Below are 17,131 nucleotides of genomic sequence, written 5' to 3'. Positions count from 1 at the left end.
GACCAGCAGTTCCCAAACTTTTTATTTTTAGTCTCAGGCCCCCATAGAGCTTTTGCTTATCTGGCTTACGACCATTAATATTTACAGTATTATTAAGTAAAACAGAAATTTCTTATTTTTTTAAGTTTCTTTATTCTGAAAGAGAAAAAGAGAGAGCAGGCAGGGGAGGAGAAGAGAGTGAGGGAGAGGTCCATGCTGTCAGCCCAAAGCCCAACACAGGGCTCAAACTCACAAACCATGAGATTATGACCTGAGATGAAGCCAAGAATTTCAGGGCAGACTGGGCCATCCAGGCACCTCAAAACAGAAATTTTTAAAAACCAAGTACACACATTAGCTCTCAGAATGGTGAGGTCATTCCACATCAAGTAGCCTCCATAAAACTCATCTTAAACTCATAACAGAGTGCGAAAAAGGCAAATAAGAGCTTGGTGTTGTTATGAAAATAATTGTGACCACGCTTTGAGAACCACTGGCTTACTATATCAAACAACGTAAACACACAAGTGATTCTAAAAGTATTAAACACTGTGGGTGCCTGGGTGGCTCAGTAGTTGAGCATACCACTCTTTGGCTCTGATCGTGATTCCAGGGTCCTGGGATCCAGGACCTGCCTCCAGCTAGCACTGAGCATGGAGTTTGCTTAAGATTCTCTCCTTCTGCTCCTCTCTCCTGCTCTCTATCCATCTAAAGTTAAAAAAAATTTTCTTTAAAGAATAAAACGTACAAAACATTGAACACATCAGTCACAGACATTCTTTTAAGGTTCAAGGGTGCCAAGGCAAAAAAAAAAAAAAAAGGCTCAAATCCTTCCTAATGGACAACTTGGACAACCACACAGTTGGTAAAAAGAGTAAGTTTCTTGAAAGTCCAAGGAAGCTGGCCTCCAGTGACTAGTCAGGGAAAAGTACAAAATGTAAAACATTACACTACTATTCCATTAATCTGTGCGTCCAAAACCGTTATAAAAATGATGGACCCACAATCACTGTTTCAGATATAACTTTTGACAAGACAGAGAAGCCGCGCAAAAACTCCCAGCCACTCAGCAACTTGGGGTCGGGAATCTGGGGGGAAAGGGGGAGTCCGCCCTGCGTCCCCGCTTCTGGCAACGCAGAACCGCCCCGGTCCCTGCCTCCGGAACTAAAGCAGGAGAAAGAGAACCCCTCCTCCCAGCAGGGTCGGACCAGCCGGCCTCGGCGGCCCAGGGACGACCGGCCGACAGGGCAATGGAAGCTGAGGAACGGCGCGGCTCACCATCACCGCCAGTACTGGACGGGACCCGGACCGTGTTTCGGGCCCCGAGTTCTGGACTGAGGAGGTTACGCTGGGACCCTGGGAACTGCTGGGCGGCGGCCCTGGGAGTCGGGCCCTGGGGGAGGGGGCGGCGCTGGGCAGTGGAGGGGTCGTGAGGAGTCGACAGGGACTCACCAGGTGCCGCGCCACCTCAGAGGTCATGGTCCCGAGCGGAAGGTGAGCGTAGGCAGGAGTCTCAGCGAAGTGGGGGTTTCAGCCAGGGCCCCCGAGAATAGCGTCCCAACCTAGAAGGGAGCAAAGGGGGCCCGGGAAGAGTGGAACGCACGGGGCGCGGGCCGGAGGCGGGTGTAACGGGCGGGGTCAGCCTCCGCGGGAGAGGGGGGCATCGGGTAACCGGGGAAAGGGGAGGAGCCAAGTCTACTGGCCTCAGAGACGCGAGGGCAGTGGGCCAGAGGGCCGAGGCCCCGCTAGACGGGGCGCGTGACATTAACTGCGCCAAATAGTTGCGCGCGCGCGCGAAGCGAGTCTCTCTCAGGAGTATCCCTCGACGTCTCAAAAGACGACAACCCCAAACGGAGGGAGAGTGACTGGAAGAGATTCAGTACTTGTGGAGGAAGACTCGCGGGAAAAAAAACTCAGCCAGCAGGCGGCGGGTGGGTGCAGTGATTGCGGGCCCGCGCTAAGGCCGGAAGTGGGCGGGCCATAGGGCGGGGCGGGGGCGTGCCCGCCGACGGCCGGCGGGAGATGCGGTAGCAGCCAAAGCGGGGACCGGAAGTAGGCGGTCTTGGGGGCGGGGTGCATCCGTGGGGGCGGGGCTGTCGGGGGCGTGTTCCCCAGGGGCGCGGCCCCAGTGAGGCGGTGGTGGCGTCTCCGGCAGCAGAAGCTCAGGCGATTGGACTCTACGTCCCTCAGAAGCGAGTGTTTTCAAGAGGGCCGCGATGGGGCCGGGTTGAGCCACTCGCCGGCGGAGGAGCAGCGCTGCCACGGATGGAGGGGCCGGTGGAGCTCAGCCCAGAGGCCGTGCTGCGCTTCCTCGCGGAGCGCGGGGGCCGGGCCCGGCATGCCGAGCTGGTACAGCACTTCAGGGGTGCTCTGGGCGGTGAGCCCGAGCAGCGCGCGCGCGCCCGCGCCCTCTTCAAGGAGCTAGTCAATGCCGTGGCTACGGTGCGCACTGACCCTGTCGACGGCTCTAAGTACGTGCACCTTAAAAAGAGGTTCTGCGAGGGACTTCCCCCGTCTGAAGCCGCACCGTCGCGTGACCTGCCCATCATCTCGGTGACCGCAGAGCCAGAGTCCAGCAGCGGCGCACCAGGGACGCCCGACGGCCGGGTAGAGACCCAGGAGGATGGCCTGTGCCCAGTGGCGGCGTCTCCTGAGGCGTCCTCGGGTCCAAGCTGCGAGCCTAGCCATGGGGAGATCTCGGCCGCGGCGCTTGGGCCGCCAAGCCTGGCTGGCGACAGCCTGAGCGGGCCGCCCCTGAGCGGCGGGGCCGGGAGGAAGAGCTCTCGGCGCGAGGCGCAGGCTTCCTCCGGGGGAACGGCCCCCGGGCCCAGCGAGGACCTAGAGCCCCCACCCCATGGCTGCGAGCAGACGGACGCGGGCAGCTCCCCCGGCGGCGGCATCACCACCCCAAGGTCTACGCGCCAGAACCTTCGGGACCTTGTGATGGGCAGCTCACCGCAGCTGAAGAGGAGCGTGTGTCCTGGGGGCAACAGCCCGGGAAGCTCCTCTGGGGTAGGACGCGGCAAAAGCGGGGGCGACTCAGACAGCGCATCCATTGCTTCGTCGTCTGCGGAGGAGGAGAGCAGCGGCGGGGGCTCCGTGACGCTGGACCCTCTGGAACATGCATGGATGCTCTCAGCCTCTGACGGCAAGTGGGACAGCCTGGAAGGGCTGCTCACCTGTGAGCCCGGCCTGTTGGCCAAGAGGGACTTCATCACCGGCTTCACCTGCCTGCACTGGGCCGCCAAGCATGGCAGACAGGAGCTCCTGGCCATGCTCGTCAACTTCGCTAACAAACACCAGCTGCCAGTGAATATCAACGCCAGGACAAGCGGAGGCTACACTGCCCTGCACTTAGCTGCCATGCACGGACACGTGGAGGTGGTGAAATTGCTGGTGGGGGCTTACGACGCAGACGTGGACATCAGGGACTACAGTGGGAAAAAGGCCTCTCAGTACCTGAGTCAGAGCATCGCTGAGGAGATCAAGAACCTGGTGGGAGCCCTGGATGAGGATGATGGAGAGAGTGCCACTGGCAGCGGGGGTGGGCGATGGAGGCTTTCAAAGGTGCTCCCTTCACACCTCATCACCTACAAACTCTCACATGTCTTGGAGGATGGAGGGGATCATCACCATCATCATCACCACCACCACTTGACTGAGGGATGGGCTGGAAGCAAAGCAAGGGATCCAGGTCGCAAGGCCTCCGGCGGCTCTAGTGGTCGGATAAAACCCAAACTCAACAAAATCCGCTTCCGAACCCAGATCATCCACACTACACCCTCTTTCAGAGACCCAGAGCAGCCACTGGAGGAAGGAGAGGAAGAAGAGGAGGACCGGGCTCTTAAAAGCCACTCATCTTCATTCAAATTGAGACCGAAGTCCAATGTATTTGGGTAAAAATAATTTTTTTTAGAAAATTCTAGGTTTATTTTCAGGAATAGGATACTAGGTTGTAGACAAGAAAATGAGCCCAGATAAAGGGTTAAATTCTTACTTGGGGAGTTGGAATGGGTGGGAGGAATTCCCGCTAGCATTCTGGGTGAAGTAAATTTCCAAGTGATTTCATCAAACTTTGCCCTAGGCCTCTTTTCCCTATACCACCCCTCTGCCCTGGAGCCCCTGTTTCTGAGGACTGGAATTTAAATTGGGTGTACGGAATTGATTATTGAGGGTTCCTCTGATTTTACCATTACTGAATGCCATACAAAGTAAGGAATTTTGCACTTTTATGTTTCAGTTTTTTAAAAGTGGTTGTGCTTCCAAGAGTGACAAGAAATGCAATTGTAATGAAATTTTAAGTGTAAACAAAACTACATACTGCCCTGGTTTTTGTTTTTTGTTTTTTACTAATCGCATATGCCTTTTAAGATACTACTGAAGGTCAGGTCAAAGTTGAAATACAAAAATGCTCTATAGAGAATAATGTGAATAAAAATGGTATCCTGTTTGTATTGTTAAGTAGTGCTCAACTATTTTTTAAATAGCAATTTGAACTTTAATCACTGAACTAAAGAAATAGGCAACATTCACTTTTAACTTAATCTGTAGTCCTGCTTTTTCTTAACTGTCTCTAAGACCACTGCACTCAGTGTTAAGGTACATTATTAATAACTACACAAAATTTTACTTAAAACACTTGACAACCTATGGTACTTTTAAGTAAAACATTGCGTCTAGTTCTGAGTTTTATTAATTTGTTTTGCTATTCTAACAGTCTAAATTTAAATTTGCCAGAGGTTTTTATTCTGAGGATCATACAACCATTGGTTCTAATTGACATAACCCTATTTGGTGGTGCTCAGAGTTGAATTGCCTACAGAAGCTGTTTCTGGTTTAGACGACTAGCAAAAATTGGCAGAAATGTTAGTGAGTCTATGCTTCTGTGAAGTAATTATTAAATCAACTTAATGATTCTCACATAAGGTACACTTTTTATTTTACTAATAAAATACACTCATACTAATAAAATACTTTTTATTTTACTAATAAAATAAAAAACATTGTAGCAATGTTTGCAAATGTTTGTAATACTAAAGACTTTAAATTTTCCAGTGTTTCCTTGAATCTATTAGAAACATACAGTGAAGTTACTGAAAAGCTGGATAGTAAATCTACCCAGTTAAAAATAGCACTTTATAAAAGGGAAAAGAGAAGAGATGGGACTATTTCTTTATGTAAATACTGCTGTCTACTAAATTCCTTTTCATATAAATGGAAAATACCTTTCGTTGAAATTAAAGAGTGTAGTTCTTAATTACATTTCGTTAAAATTTGTTAAGAGTAAATGTCTTTATGGTTATTGTAAAATTTAACTAACAAGCATATTAAATCAATTTGTAACTAGATTCAAAACAATTTTGTGGGAGACTAATTCCAGCAAGTCCTTCTACCTTAGTCTTTTTAGTCTCCTAATTGCTGAAACATAAGTACCTGCAGCCTTTACCGATTAAGGAGTAAGTTAACAGCTAGCAGAGTGAATAAACCAGTATATAAATTGCACTGAATTCCAGAGTTTAGAGAGTTCTTAGATCTTTACTTTCCCAAGTCAGGAAAATTTGTACCCAAGTTTCTTACATCTCTTTAGATAGCAGTTTAATTTGTTTAAAGACATATCAAAAATATTCATATAAAACATCTAAACAGTTATCCATTTGTGTGCCTGTTTTGTTTTACGATTGTGGAAATAGACTATGTACATTTGACAAGCACTTTTATGCATACATGTGGGTAAAACAGTCTAATTTTGTATAAATTAAAAAGAGGTTCTTTGAAAGTGAAAAGCAGTCATTTGTTCTGAATCATATACATATTACCTGTAGCTAGTACAGGACAAGCTGTATAACCTCCTTCTAAGGAATCTTATATTTCATTGACATCTGTAGTTAAGTGAACAATAAAACGTAGACACTTCAGAACCATCTAAATGTTCTATTGAAATCAGTATTAATCTCGAAATGTGTATGTTAGTAACTAATTGCACAAAATCTATAATTTACTGGATCTTTAGAGATTGAGTCAGTGCTTCATTTAACCTGATTTTCACACTAAAGATTTTAGCTTTTCCAGTAAAATATACTTTAAATTTTCAAAAATCATTCCTGAGGGGATCTACTTCTAGCATTCCTTGTCATGATATGGTTGTGTGCAATAAGTATAACATTTTCAGCTACTTAGCTATACATTCCTCTAATTTTTCAGTTTCCAAATTGAGATTATTAAGAACCAATGATTTGTATAATTTGATTTTGTGGAATTGTGTCTGCCATTAACAGAAATATATGTCAATTACTTAGATGCTTTTGATACAAAGCTGTGTGGTTAAAAAACTCAACTATGTCCATGTGTCTTATAGGTACACTTGAAACTAGTGAATGTTTATCACAGTTCTCTTCACTTCTATGGTATGCAGTTTATATAACTTGAAAATCTGGTACTGTTTTATTCGTGGCTGAAATCTTGGGAGTCCAGGATGCCTCACCTCTTATATTTTAAAAGAGTGAAACTTTGGGAGTTCAGAGTGTATCATTCGTAAAAGTTTGTTTTGTCAAAATAAACGGTTCACGCTACATTTTTTCTCTGAATTGTCTAAATCTTTGTAGTCCTTTATACTTCTTACCTGTGTAGTGTTTTATAGTTCATACAGTGCTTTTTGAAGTTCACATTTATTTGATCCCTTTCCTGTCCCTTAAAATTGAAAAGAGAATGGAAGCCAATGACTGTTCAGGGTCACAAAGTAAATGGCAGTTAGTAAGATTTTAAGATTCAGAGCTGTTCCACAATTATATTTTCTGAACTTCAAATTGACTAATTTTGGCAAAATTATTGTAGTTTTTCTTCAATGTTAGAGGAATCCACTTGGACAGAAGGTAGCACCTTTACCACTACCTTTAAAAAAGAAAACAATGGTGTAGTTCATGCACTCACCAGGTAACATGAGCCCTTCCTACCCAGACCAGATCTTAAGAAAGATATGGGAATATCTTTTTCTATTTTCTTCAATATCCATTAAGCTTTGGACATTAATGAACTCATTTCCTCACCAAGGAAATTCTTTAATCTTTATTTTAACAAAATTTACCTCTATTCTGATGGCAAAGCGATGTGTGAGAAGCCTTGATGTAATTGTCAGCCATTGCTTACTTGGGAAGATCCCATTATGATTGTTTTTGGAGATTTTTGTTGTTGCTCTTGCTTTATGGCAACTTATAAAATATTTTTCAGTGCAACTGAAGGACTAAATAAGTCTTGTTTCTGTTTCTAGAATGACTTTTTTCCTTAGAAGTATGCATCTTAAAAGGATTCATTCAGTAGTCCACTTGAAGATCTCTTTGTAATACTGGTGAAAAACTTTTTTTTTTAATTTTGCTAAATAATTGGCAATTATTTGGAATTTCTTGGAAGTTATTCCTAAAAAATAAATACTCTGGAAATTTGCTGCAAAGCATTGTTCCTTCAGTGATTAGCCCAATTTTTGTGAAATAACGTTAGAAGTTAAGTGGGAAGAAAACAGTATGTGAACTCATTTTTCAAGATTCAGCAGTAGAGTTGTTCGCATTGTATCCAATTATTTTCCTCTGAAGAACATCACTTTCATGTTATACTTTTTTCTCTCTAATCTCTTTAAATCTCAGTTTATATCAGGAGAATCTTCCCCATTCAGTTAAAAAAGTATCTCTTTTTTTCCACATTTATTGGTGAGGAATATGAGACAAGTCCCCACCCTTGTATAATACCTAGTATGTTGAAGATAAGTGGATTTTTTAATAGAAAACACTAAAGGAATATTTCATAATATTGCATCTATGGGTAATTTCAGTGATGCCCTTATGCCAAATGAATAAAGGTCAGTATTTTCATAGGATCTTACTCTTAAATGCTAGCCAACTACTTCATTTGCAGACCAGCCAAAAGAACAGTCTTCCAACCCAGGAGGTAAAATCAGCTTTAATAGGATTTAAAACAACTTAGAAGATTTGTGAGCAACTTAGAAGATTTTCATGAGTAAATTTGATTATAAGAAAGTTTTATCTGTCTTATTTATAAACATTGCTCTAGGTCATATCTATTCTGACCAAAGGTTTAGCCAAAAGTGGCCTGACTTTGAATGAAGTAAGTTATCTAGTGAAGTAGCACTATATAATTTTTTAACCCAAATTTATGCTGTTCTGATGAAAGAACCTACAAATGCCTGTTAGAATACTCTTATGGGTCTCTCAGAAGCTTTGGATTTAATTTCTAAAAATATAATTGAGTATTTCTGAGATTTGTCCAGAAGTTTCCAATATTGATAAACATGATCCTCGAGTTTTGTTTTAGTCCATGTAGACTGCTATAACAGAATACCATAGACTGAGTTGGCTTATGAACAACAGAAATTTATTTTTCACAGGTACAGAGGCTGGGAAGGTCAAGCCCAAAGCACTGGCAGATTCCATGTCTGGTGAGAGCTTGTTTCCTGGTCATACACAGTAGTCTATTCCTTGTGTCCTAACATGACAAAAGAACAAAGGAACTCTCTGGGGTTTCTTTTACAAGGGCACTAATCCCATTCATAAGGGCTCTATCTTTATGACCTAATCACCTCCCAAAGGCCTTACCTCCTAATACCGTCCCATTGGGGATTAGGTTTCAACATATGAATTTTGGGAGGACACAAACATTGAGTCTATAACAAGTATGCATTCAAGAGGCAATGATTTGGTTCTGGTCAGCAATTCAATCTATGGCTACAAGCTGAGTCTGCACTGAGGAGATTCCAAACCCAGCTAAGGGCTTTATTTTAGCTGTATGAAAAGATTTATTACTTCCAGGAACTTACTGTGCATGCCAGGCAAGGTTTTAAGCACTTTATAAAAAGTAAGCTGCTGGGGCAAATGAATGGCTCACTCGGTTAAGTGGCTGACTTTTGATTTCGGCTTAGGTCATGATTATGATCTCATGGTTTGTGAGTCAGAGCCCCCATGTGGGGTCTGCACTGGCAGTGTAGAGCCTACTTGGGATTCTCTCATTCTCTCTGTCTCCTGCTTGTACATATCTCTCTCTCTCTCTCTCTCTCTCTCTCTCTTTTTCAAAGTAAATAAATAAACTTAGGAAAAATATAAGCATTTTAATTATCCCATCTCTCTCTGCATTCAGTTCTAGTGTCTCCATTTCACTGATGGGGAATGGGACGGGGGAGGAGGGAGAAACTGGCTATTTGTCCAAGTTCACAAAGTTAGTTGATAGTAGAGCCAGTCTGGACCTATGCTTTGTGGCAAGCAATAGACTATACGACTTCTCTGGGAACAGAAGTTATAGTCAACTGACCATAAGTTTACAAGGCTACCACCTAGTGATGTAGAAAGGATGTAGAGAATTCATACTCAACTGTGTAAAGGACCAAACAAAAACCACAAGCACCCACTGATGCTTGGGACAAATACTGACTTTAACACCCTGATATTACTATATTAGAATAAGATTAAAACTAGATTTTTAGGTGTTTAGTTTTTTCTTTCTCACCTAGGATAAAATTCATTTGGGTTGGGAAAGAACATTTTCTTATCTCAGGATGGTGGAGTTGCTAAAAGCATAGGGTGTGGTTATATATCTATGGTCAGCCTCACCTCCCCTCTTCCCAGCATCTCCTCCCACCTTGTCTGAGCACTAAGCTTTAATGAAAGGACTTGGGCCACTTCCACACAATCATAAGATTAAAGGTCAACCTGGAAGAAAACCAGCAGTGTATCATCCATTTTCCTTGACATATTTAACCAATGAATCTGAACTTTGATAACTCACTTTAGAATAGGCAGAAACTTGCCTTTGCTGTATTGCAAAAAAAAAAAAACAAAAACAAATTGAATGTTTTTAAGAAGATAATCTTTAAGGATATTTACACCTGGTTTCGAAACTGCTCTTAAAAATGAATCATTTTCCAGAAAAGAGAGAGTGTGTGTAGGCAAACCAAAAGAAACTCTTAACTATAGAGAACAAACTGAGAGTCACTAGAGAGGAGATGGGCAGGTGATGGGCTAAATGAGCGATGGATATTAAGGAAGGCGCTTGTAATAAGCACTGTGTGTTATATGTAAGTGATGAATCACTAAATTCTACTCGTGAAACTAATATTACACTATATGTTAACTTTTATTTTTATTGAAATTCAACTTAGTTAACATACAGTGTAGTCTTGTCTTCAGGAGTAGAACCTAGTGATTCATCTCCTAAACATGACACTCAGTGCTAATCCCAACCAGTGCCCTCTTTTTTTTTAATTTTTTTAATATTTTATTTATTTTTAAGAGAGAGATAGAGACAGCATGAGAAGGGAGGGTCAGAGAGAGAGGGAGACACAGTTCCAAATACAGATTCCAGGCCCTGAGCTAGCTGTCAGCACAGAGCCCGACGCGGGGCTCGAACCCACAGACCGTGAGATCATGACCTGAGCTGAAATTGGATGCTTAACCAACGGAGGCACCCCAAACCAGTGCCCTTTTTAATGCCCAACACCCATTTAGCCCATCTCCTACCCACCTACCCTACAGCAAGCCTGTTTGTTCTCTGTGTTTAAGGGTCTCTTGTTGTTTGCCTTCCTCTCTGTTTTTATCTTGTTTTTTCTTCCCTTCCCCTATGTTCATCTGTTGTTTCTCAAATTTCACATGTGAGTGAAATCATATATCTTTTTTTCTCTGACTTATTTCATTTAGCATAATACATTCTAGTTCCATCCTTGTTGTTGCAAGTAACAAGATTTTATTCTTTTTCATCACCAGGTAGTATTCCATTGTATATATCTACCACTTCTTCTTTATCCATTCATCAGTCAATGGACTTTTGGGCTCTTTCCATAATTTGCCTATTGTTGATAGCACTGCTATTGATATGCATGTGCTCTTTCAAAATGGCACTCCCGTATCCTTGGGATAAACACGTAGTAGTGCAATAACTGAGTCATAGGATAGTTCTATTTTTAGGTTTTTGAGGAACCTCCATACTGTTTTCCAGAGTGGCTACATACACCAGTTTACATTACCACCAGCAGTGCAAAAGGCTTCCCCTTTTGCTGCATCCTCACCTATATCAGTTGTTTCCTGAGTTGTTCATTTTATCCATTCTGATAGGTGTGAAGTGGTAGCTCATTGTGGTTTTGATTTATATTTCCCTGATGATGAGTGATGTTAAACATCTTTTCATATGTCTATTAGCCATCTGCATGTCTTCCTTGGAAAAGTGCCTATTCATGTCTTCTGTCCATTTCTTCACAGGATTATTTGTTTTTTAGGTGTTGAGTTTGATAAGTTCTATATAGATTTTGGATACTAACCCTTTATCTGATACATCATTTGCAAATATCTTCTCTCACTCCATCGGTTGCCTTTTAATGTTGTTCATTGTTTCCTTCGCACACAAACCATGAGATCATTACCTGAGCCAAAGTCGGACACTCAACCGACTGAGCCATCCAGGTGCCCCGAGATTTAAAAATCGTTAATAATAGCTTATCAAATTCAGCAAATTCAAGTAGGATCCTCCCTTCAGCAAAGAAAGGCTGGTTCCAAATGAGAAAATCTGTTTGACATAACATACCACAATCAGGTGTGGAGAAAAACTGTATAATTATCTAAACAACTTTATAATCTTATAATATCAAGTGTTAGTAAAAATGTAGAGCAAAGGGAACTGGAGAGTAATTTGGAAAAATGTAATGAAGTTGAAGATACATATGCCCGTTAAGCCAATAATTCCACTTCTTATTACATACCCTACTCAGTAGGTAGCCTTCAGACCAACAACGTCAGCATCACTTTGCAGCTTATTAGACAACCAGAACCTTAGGCCCAACCCAAACCTCCTGAATCAGAATTTGCGTTTTAGCAGGATCCCAGGAATTGGCAAGCATTGGTTCTAGGGAATTCAAGCAGAGGTACGTGTATGTTTGTTGTAGCATTGTTTCTAATAACAACCACAAAGGAACAACTCAAATTTCCAACACAAGGAGAACAGATACACTGTAGTACAATGACATATTATAAAGCAGTTAAAAATGAATGAAGTAAGACCATATATAACAACATGGGTTAAATTCAAAATTAGTGTTATGTGAACAAAAAAGAAAAATTGCAGACTGAAATGTAGAGTATGATATACTTTATATGATATGAAAATAAAATAATATTCTATTTCATTTGAGATACAAAAAGAAGCATAGGATGATATATACCAAATTTAATATGATTTTTATGTCTGCAGGAAAAGGAGAATGAAGTGGATAAATAGCTTTATCCAGTGTTCTTTTTCTTAAAAAAAATATCAAACATAGAAAGAAGTTTAAATATGGTACAGCTTGGTGATGGGTATATATTTGTTTATCATTTTTTTATATGTTTGAGATAGATATTGCACAAGGAAAAAAAGGTACAAAAAAAAAAAAAAGACAGACATACTTTGGTCTCCTGTCACAACTTTTCCATTCTTCCTTGTTTTGTTGTTTATCTGAATTCATTCACAATAAAATTTAAAGGATAAGATACAGTCTCTGAGGGGTGCCTGGGTGGCTTAGTCGGTTAAGCTTCCGACTTTCGCTTAGGTCATGATCTCGCAGTTCGTGGGTTCGAGCCCCACATCGGGCTCTGTGCTGACTGCCAGCTCAGAGCCTGGAGCCTATTTCAGAGTCTGTGTCTCCCTCTCTCTCTGACCCTCCCCTGCTCAAACTGTCTCTCTCTCCTAGAAATAAATTTTAAAAATATATTTAAAAAAAAAAGATATAGTCTCTGAGCGAGCTAGAGTGTCAAGCTGTTATCAGATTAGGCAGAATTAAACTAAAGAGACATAAGCTAGTGGATGGGAAAGTGAGGGTGATTTGCACACTGATCATACAACTCTATTCTAGCCCCCTGTCTTGTGCCTTACTCTGGAAACTGGCACATGTCAGACTTGCAACTATACATCTTAGACCCTCAAATTTGAGAATTTTTATTTAGAATGACTTCCATCAAATTTCTGCCTTCCAGATTAGGAAGGTCAAGATGAGATGTAGGATCTCCTATGTCTGTCATTCCACAGGCAGCTGGGGATAGAGATCTTTTCTGGGAGTAGAGCCCTAGTTTGGTCCTTAGATTCATGGAAGTCTAGAGCAGTGTGAAGGCATCCTATTTGCTGGTATGCACTGGGGCTTTGGGAGCCTAGGTCCATAGTTGAGGAAGTGACTTAAAACAGAATTTTATGGAACTACAAAATACTCTACAGATTAATTTTGACTGTCTTTGTATAAAAATGGAATTATACAGTATGTGCTCCTTGTGTCTGACTTTTTTTGCTGAACAGTGTAAGATTAATCCATATTATTGATTGAAGATTGGTTGTTTATTCTCATTGCTATATATTTGTGTGACTATAACACGATTTATGTCTTCTACTGTTGATGGTCAATTGAGTGGTTTCATTTTGAAGCTATAGCTATGAATATGTTATGAACATCATAATGAAAGACTTTTGGTGAGCATATGCTGGGTGGCACAGCATGAAAATGTTTAAATATGATCCATCTGGTACAGTGATTTACTTCTCTTTCTTCGAGATAGAAATAGAGGTGGAGCTCCAGTGGTCCTCTTCGGTGGTGGTAATCTGAGAAAATATTAGAAGTCCAGTCTATAGCCTCTCTCTAACTCTTACAAAGATGTTACAAATACCTAAGAGACTTCAATAAATCCCCCTTTCCTAATTTCTGTTACAAACAACTGAAAATGACCCACTGAAGAATATATTTCCTGTTATTCTCATTATAGCCACATTCAGTTTACTAGGGTAGACCTCTCTCATTTATATGCTTATATATACTCTCATGCTTTTTAGGTGGATGCATTTTTCTGCTTCCAAAGCTCTCTGCTTGTTTTATATCTTTTAAAATCTATCCACATTTTATTTCAAGGCATTTCACCAATATGATTACCTTTTCAAGGCAACACATCTCAGGTAGTACCTTTAATTTAATGAGTTTTTTTAACTTTTAATTTTTTTTGAGAGAGAAAGGGAACATGAGCAGAGGAGAGGGGCAGAGGTAGAGAGAAAGAGAATCTTAAGCAGGCTCCACACTCAGTGTAAATGTCAACATGGGGCTCCATCCCAAACCCTGGGATTATGACCTGAGCCAAAATCAAGACTCAAACACTCAACCAACTGAGCAACCCAGGCAAGCCTTTTAAAAATATCTATTTAGGAGAGAGTGCAAGGTGGCGGAGAAGTAGAGAACTCTGTACATTGCACTCGCCCCCATATCACGCACGGAGAAGGCCTGAAGCCATAGGAACCCTTACAGAATCCAGAAGTTTGGGAATAAACGGAGACAGACTCCACTGAGAAAACCTTCTAGCATGAGTGCAAACTGGGGAAGATAAAAAGGGGCTGGGACCAGAGACACAGAGGGACAGGGGTAATTCCCCTCTGTGGAGGGTTTAGAGAGGAAAGACAGTGGCCAAAACTGCACAAGACACTATCCCTGTCACAGGGGAACAGAAAAAGCTTCTCTCGGGACACAGAGGGGTCTAGTTTCATGCTCTCCAGCGGGCCCTATGCAGGACACACTCATCCCAGGCAACCCCCAGGGAAACTGCTCCCTGCGCGCCAGCTCACCTGGAGGGACACACTGCTGCTGCGCCTTTGTGCTTCTGGCTCAGCTGGATCCTCAGAGGGGAGGCAAAGGGCTTAAAACTGGGAGATTTGCCCATAAGTTCGTGTTTTGGGCAACGGGACACAAAGGGACCCGGTTTCCTGCTGTCCAGCTGACCCTAGGCGGGACGCACTCCTCCCAGAAGACCCCCAGATGAAACTGTTCCTTGCTCACCAACCCGACCTGGAGGAGACAGGAGCAGCGGCTTCTGGCTCAATCCTCAGGGGGAAGGCAAGAGGCTTGGGATCACCTGCGAGTTTGTGTTTCTGGCAATTTCAGTGGGGCTCACAGACTGGGATCTGGAAACAAGGCCTGGCCTGAGATATAGAGCACGGCCCACCTTGGCTGTGCCCCCGGCACAGGGAGTTTACACACCCAAAAACGTGAGTTTCAGCGCTTGGTTCAAGAAGGGACTAGTGCACTGCCACTCTTCTCCCCACAACCGCCAAGGCAGGATTCCCAAGCGACGCATTGGATCAAACCATACCCATCCCTGCAAGAGAGCTGCCCTCCTCCTTTTTTTTTTTTTTTTACTGGAGCCAGGGCAAGACCAATTCTGGTCACTGGCTTGCTTAAACAGTCACATTTAATCCATTCTCTAGATGTAAATTCTAACCCTCCCTACCTTTTCATCTCTTTCTATCTGGAGTAATCAGACTGTATAGTTTCTCTGGATAACACCATCGTCATTATTTCACCTCTTCTCCAACCATATTCCACTCCTTCGCTATTTGAAAAAAGTTTCTTATTCCTTCTGCCTGCTCATTTTATTTCAATTTCACCTCATTCCCGCCCTGTCATTTCTCTCTTTCTCTGTGCTCTTCCACCAGCACTGCAGAAGCCCGGCAATTTATTTGTAGCTGGGAAATCTGGTTATATGCTTTAAACTGTTCTTTGTCTATTGGGTTTCTTCTTTTTTCCTTTTCTTTTCCTCTTTTTTTCTTTTCTACGTATTTTTATTTCTTATTACTCGCTTTCCCTCCTCCCCTTTTTCTCTTTTCTTTCTCGTTTTCCCTCTCGGTTTCCGTGTTTGTTGGATTTGTCTGTGCATTTGTGTACCTCTGTTCCCTGTGTGTTTGTCAGTCTGTTTTCTTTTCCAGGGCTACCTCAAGAAACAAGCCAAAAGACACATGGTGGAGACTACAAATACCACTACGAGTAGGAAAAGAAAATAACCAAGGTCTCAGCAAGAGAGACCAAGAGATACCATTCAAAGAACACTTTCTGAACGGATAGGCCCTGGACAGTCAAAGAACCTTCTTTGGTACAGGACCGTTCACAGGTGCAGAGACCATAACAAGCTTTTAAAACTAACAAGAGATAGAAACCTAAACAAAATGACGGAACGAAAGAGCTCTCCTCCAAAGAAATTCCAGGAAGAATTGACAGCTAAAGAACTGCTCAAAACAGATATAAGCAACATAACTGAACAAGAATTTAAAACAATAATCATAAAATTAATCGCTGGGCTTGAATAAAGCAGGGAGGACGTCAAAGAAACTATAGCTACAAAGACTATGGAGCTTAAAAAAAGTTGTGATGGATTTAAAAATGCAATAAATGAGATACATAATAAACTGGAGACGTCCAATGCATGGATTGAAAAGGCAGAAAGGAAAATAAGTGATTTAGAAGACACAAGTATAGAAAAAGAAGAAACAGAGAAAAAAAGAGATAATCTGATTCAGTAACATGAAAGAAGAGTTCGAGAGCTCAGTGATATAATCAAAAGGATCAATATCTGTATCATAGGAATTGCAGAAGAAAAAGAGAGAGGGAAAGGTGCTGAAGGAGTTGTGGAACAAATTATAGTAGAGAACTTCCCCAACCTGGGGAGGGAAGTAGATGTTGAAATTCAAGAGGCACAGAGAACTCCCCTCAGATGTAATTTGAATCGATCTTCTACACGACATATCATAGTGAAAATAGCAAAATATAAGGACAAGGAGAGAATTTTGAAAGCAGCTAGGGAGAAAAGGGCCCTAACATACAAAGGGAAACCTATCAGAGTGGTGACAGACTTATCTACTGAAACTTGGCAGGCCAGAAAGGAATGGCAGGAGATCTTCAATGTGATGAACAGAAGAAATATGCAGCCAAGAATCCTCTATCCAGCAAGCCTGTTATTCAAAATAGAGGAGAGATCAAAGTCTTTCCAAATAAACAAAGATTGAAAGTATCTGTCACCACTAAACCAGCTCTACAAGAAATCCTGAGGGGGACTCTCTGAGGGAAATGTTGCAAGGAACACAAGATGCTAGAGACACACCACAAGCATGAATCCCACAAATGACACAATGAATCTATACCCATATATTTCAATTATAACACTGAGTGTAAGTGGAATAAATGCCCCAATCAAAAGACATAGGGTAGCAGAATGAATACAAAAACAAAATCCATCTATTTGCTGTCTACAAGAAACTCATTTTAGACAGGAGGACACCCTCAAATTGAAAGTAAGGGGATGGAGACATATCTATCATGCTACAGGAAGTCAAG

General features: G+C 42.2%; 2 protein-coding genes across 3 annotated transcripts in view; one reads left to right on the top strand and one right to left on the bottom strand.

Moving 5' to 3' along the window:
- SEPTIN10 (septin 10) overlaps positions 1-1,906 on the bottom strand; it is a 74,015-nt gene extending 72,109 nt beyond the window's left edge. Inside the window, exon 1 of one of the 2 annotated variants that reach the window (XM_039224321.1) lies at positions 1,432-1,906. In XM_039224321.1, the coding sequence (XP_039080252.1) occupies positions 1,432-1,458 (27 nt within the window). In that variant the 5' untranslated portion in view covers positions 1,459-1,906. The remainder of the gene's footprint in view (positions 1-1,431) is intronic. The other variant, XM_039224322.1, reaches the window with a different exon arrangement.
- A 200-nt stretch (positions 1,907-2,106) lies between these two features.
- Positions 2,107-6,563, top strand: SOWAHC (sosondowah ankyrin repeat domain family member C). Its single transcript, XM_039224323.1, has one exon. It carries the CDS (start codon positions 2,245-2,247, stop codon positions 3,877-3,879), a length of 1,635 nt encoding a protein of 544 aa, XP_039080254.1. The 5' UTR covers positions 2,107-2,244; the 3' UTR covers positions 3,880-6,563.
- Positions 6,564-17,131: the final 10,568 nt, after the last annotated feature.

This window comes from Hyaena hyaena, unplaced genomic scaffold, assembly GCF_003009895.1.
Source record: "Hyaena hyaena isolate Hyena2069 unplaced genomic scaffold, ASM300989v1 scaffold_1596, whole genome shotgun sequence".
NCBI lineage: Eukaryota > Metazoa > Chordata > Mammalia > Carnivora > Hyaenidae > Hyaena > Hyaena hyaena.
This window is presented reverse-complemented; position numbering and strand designations above follow the sequence as displayed.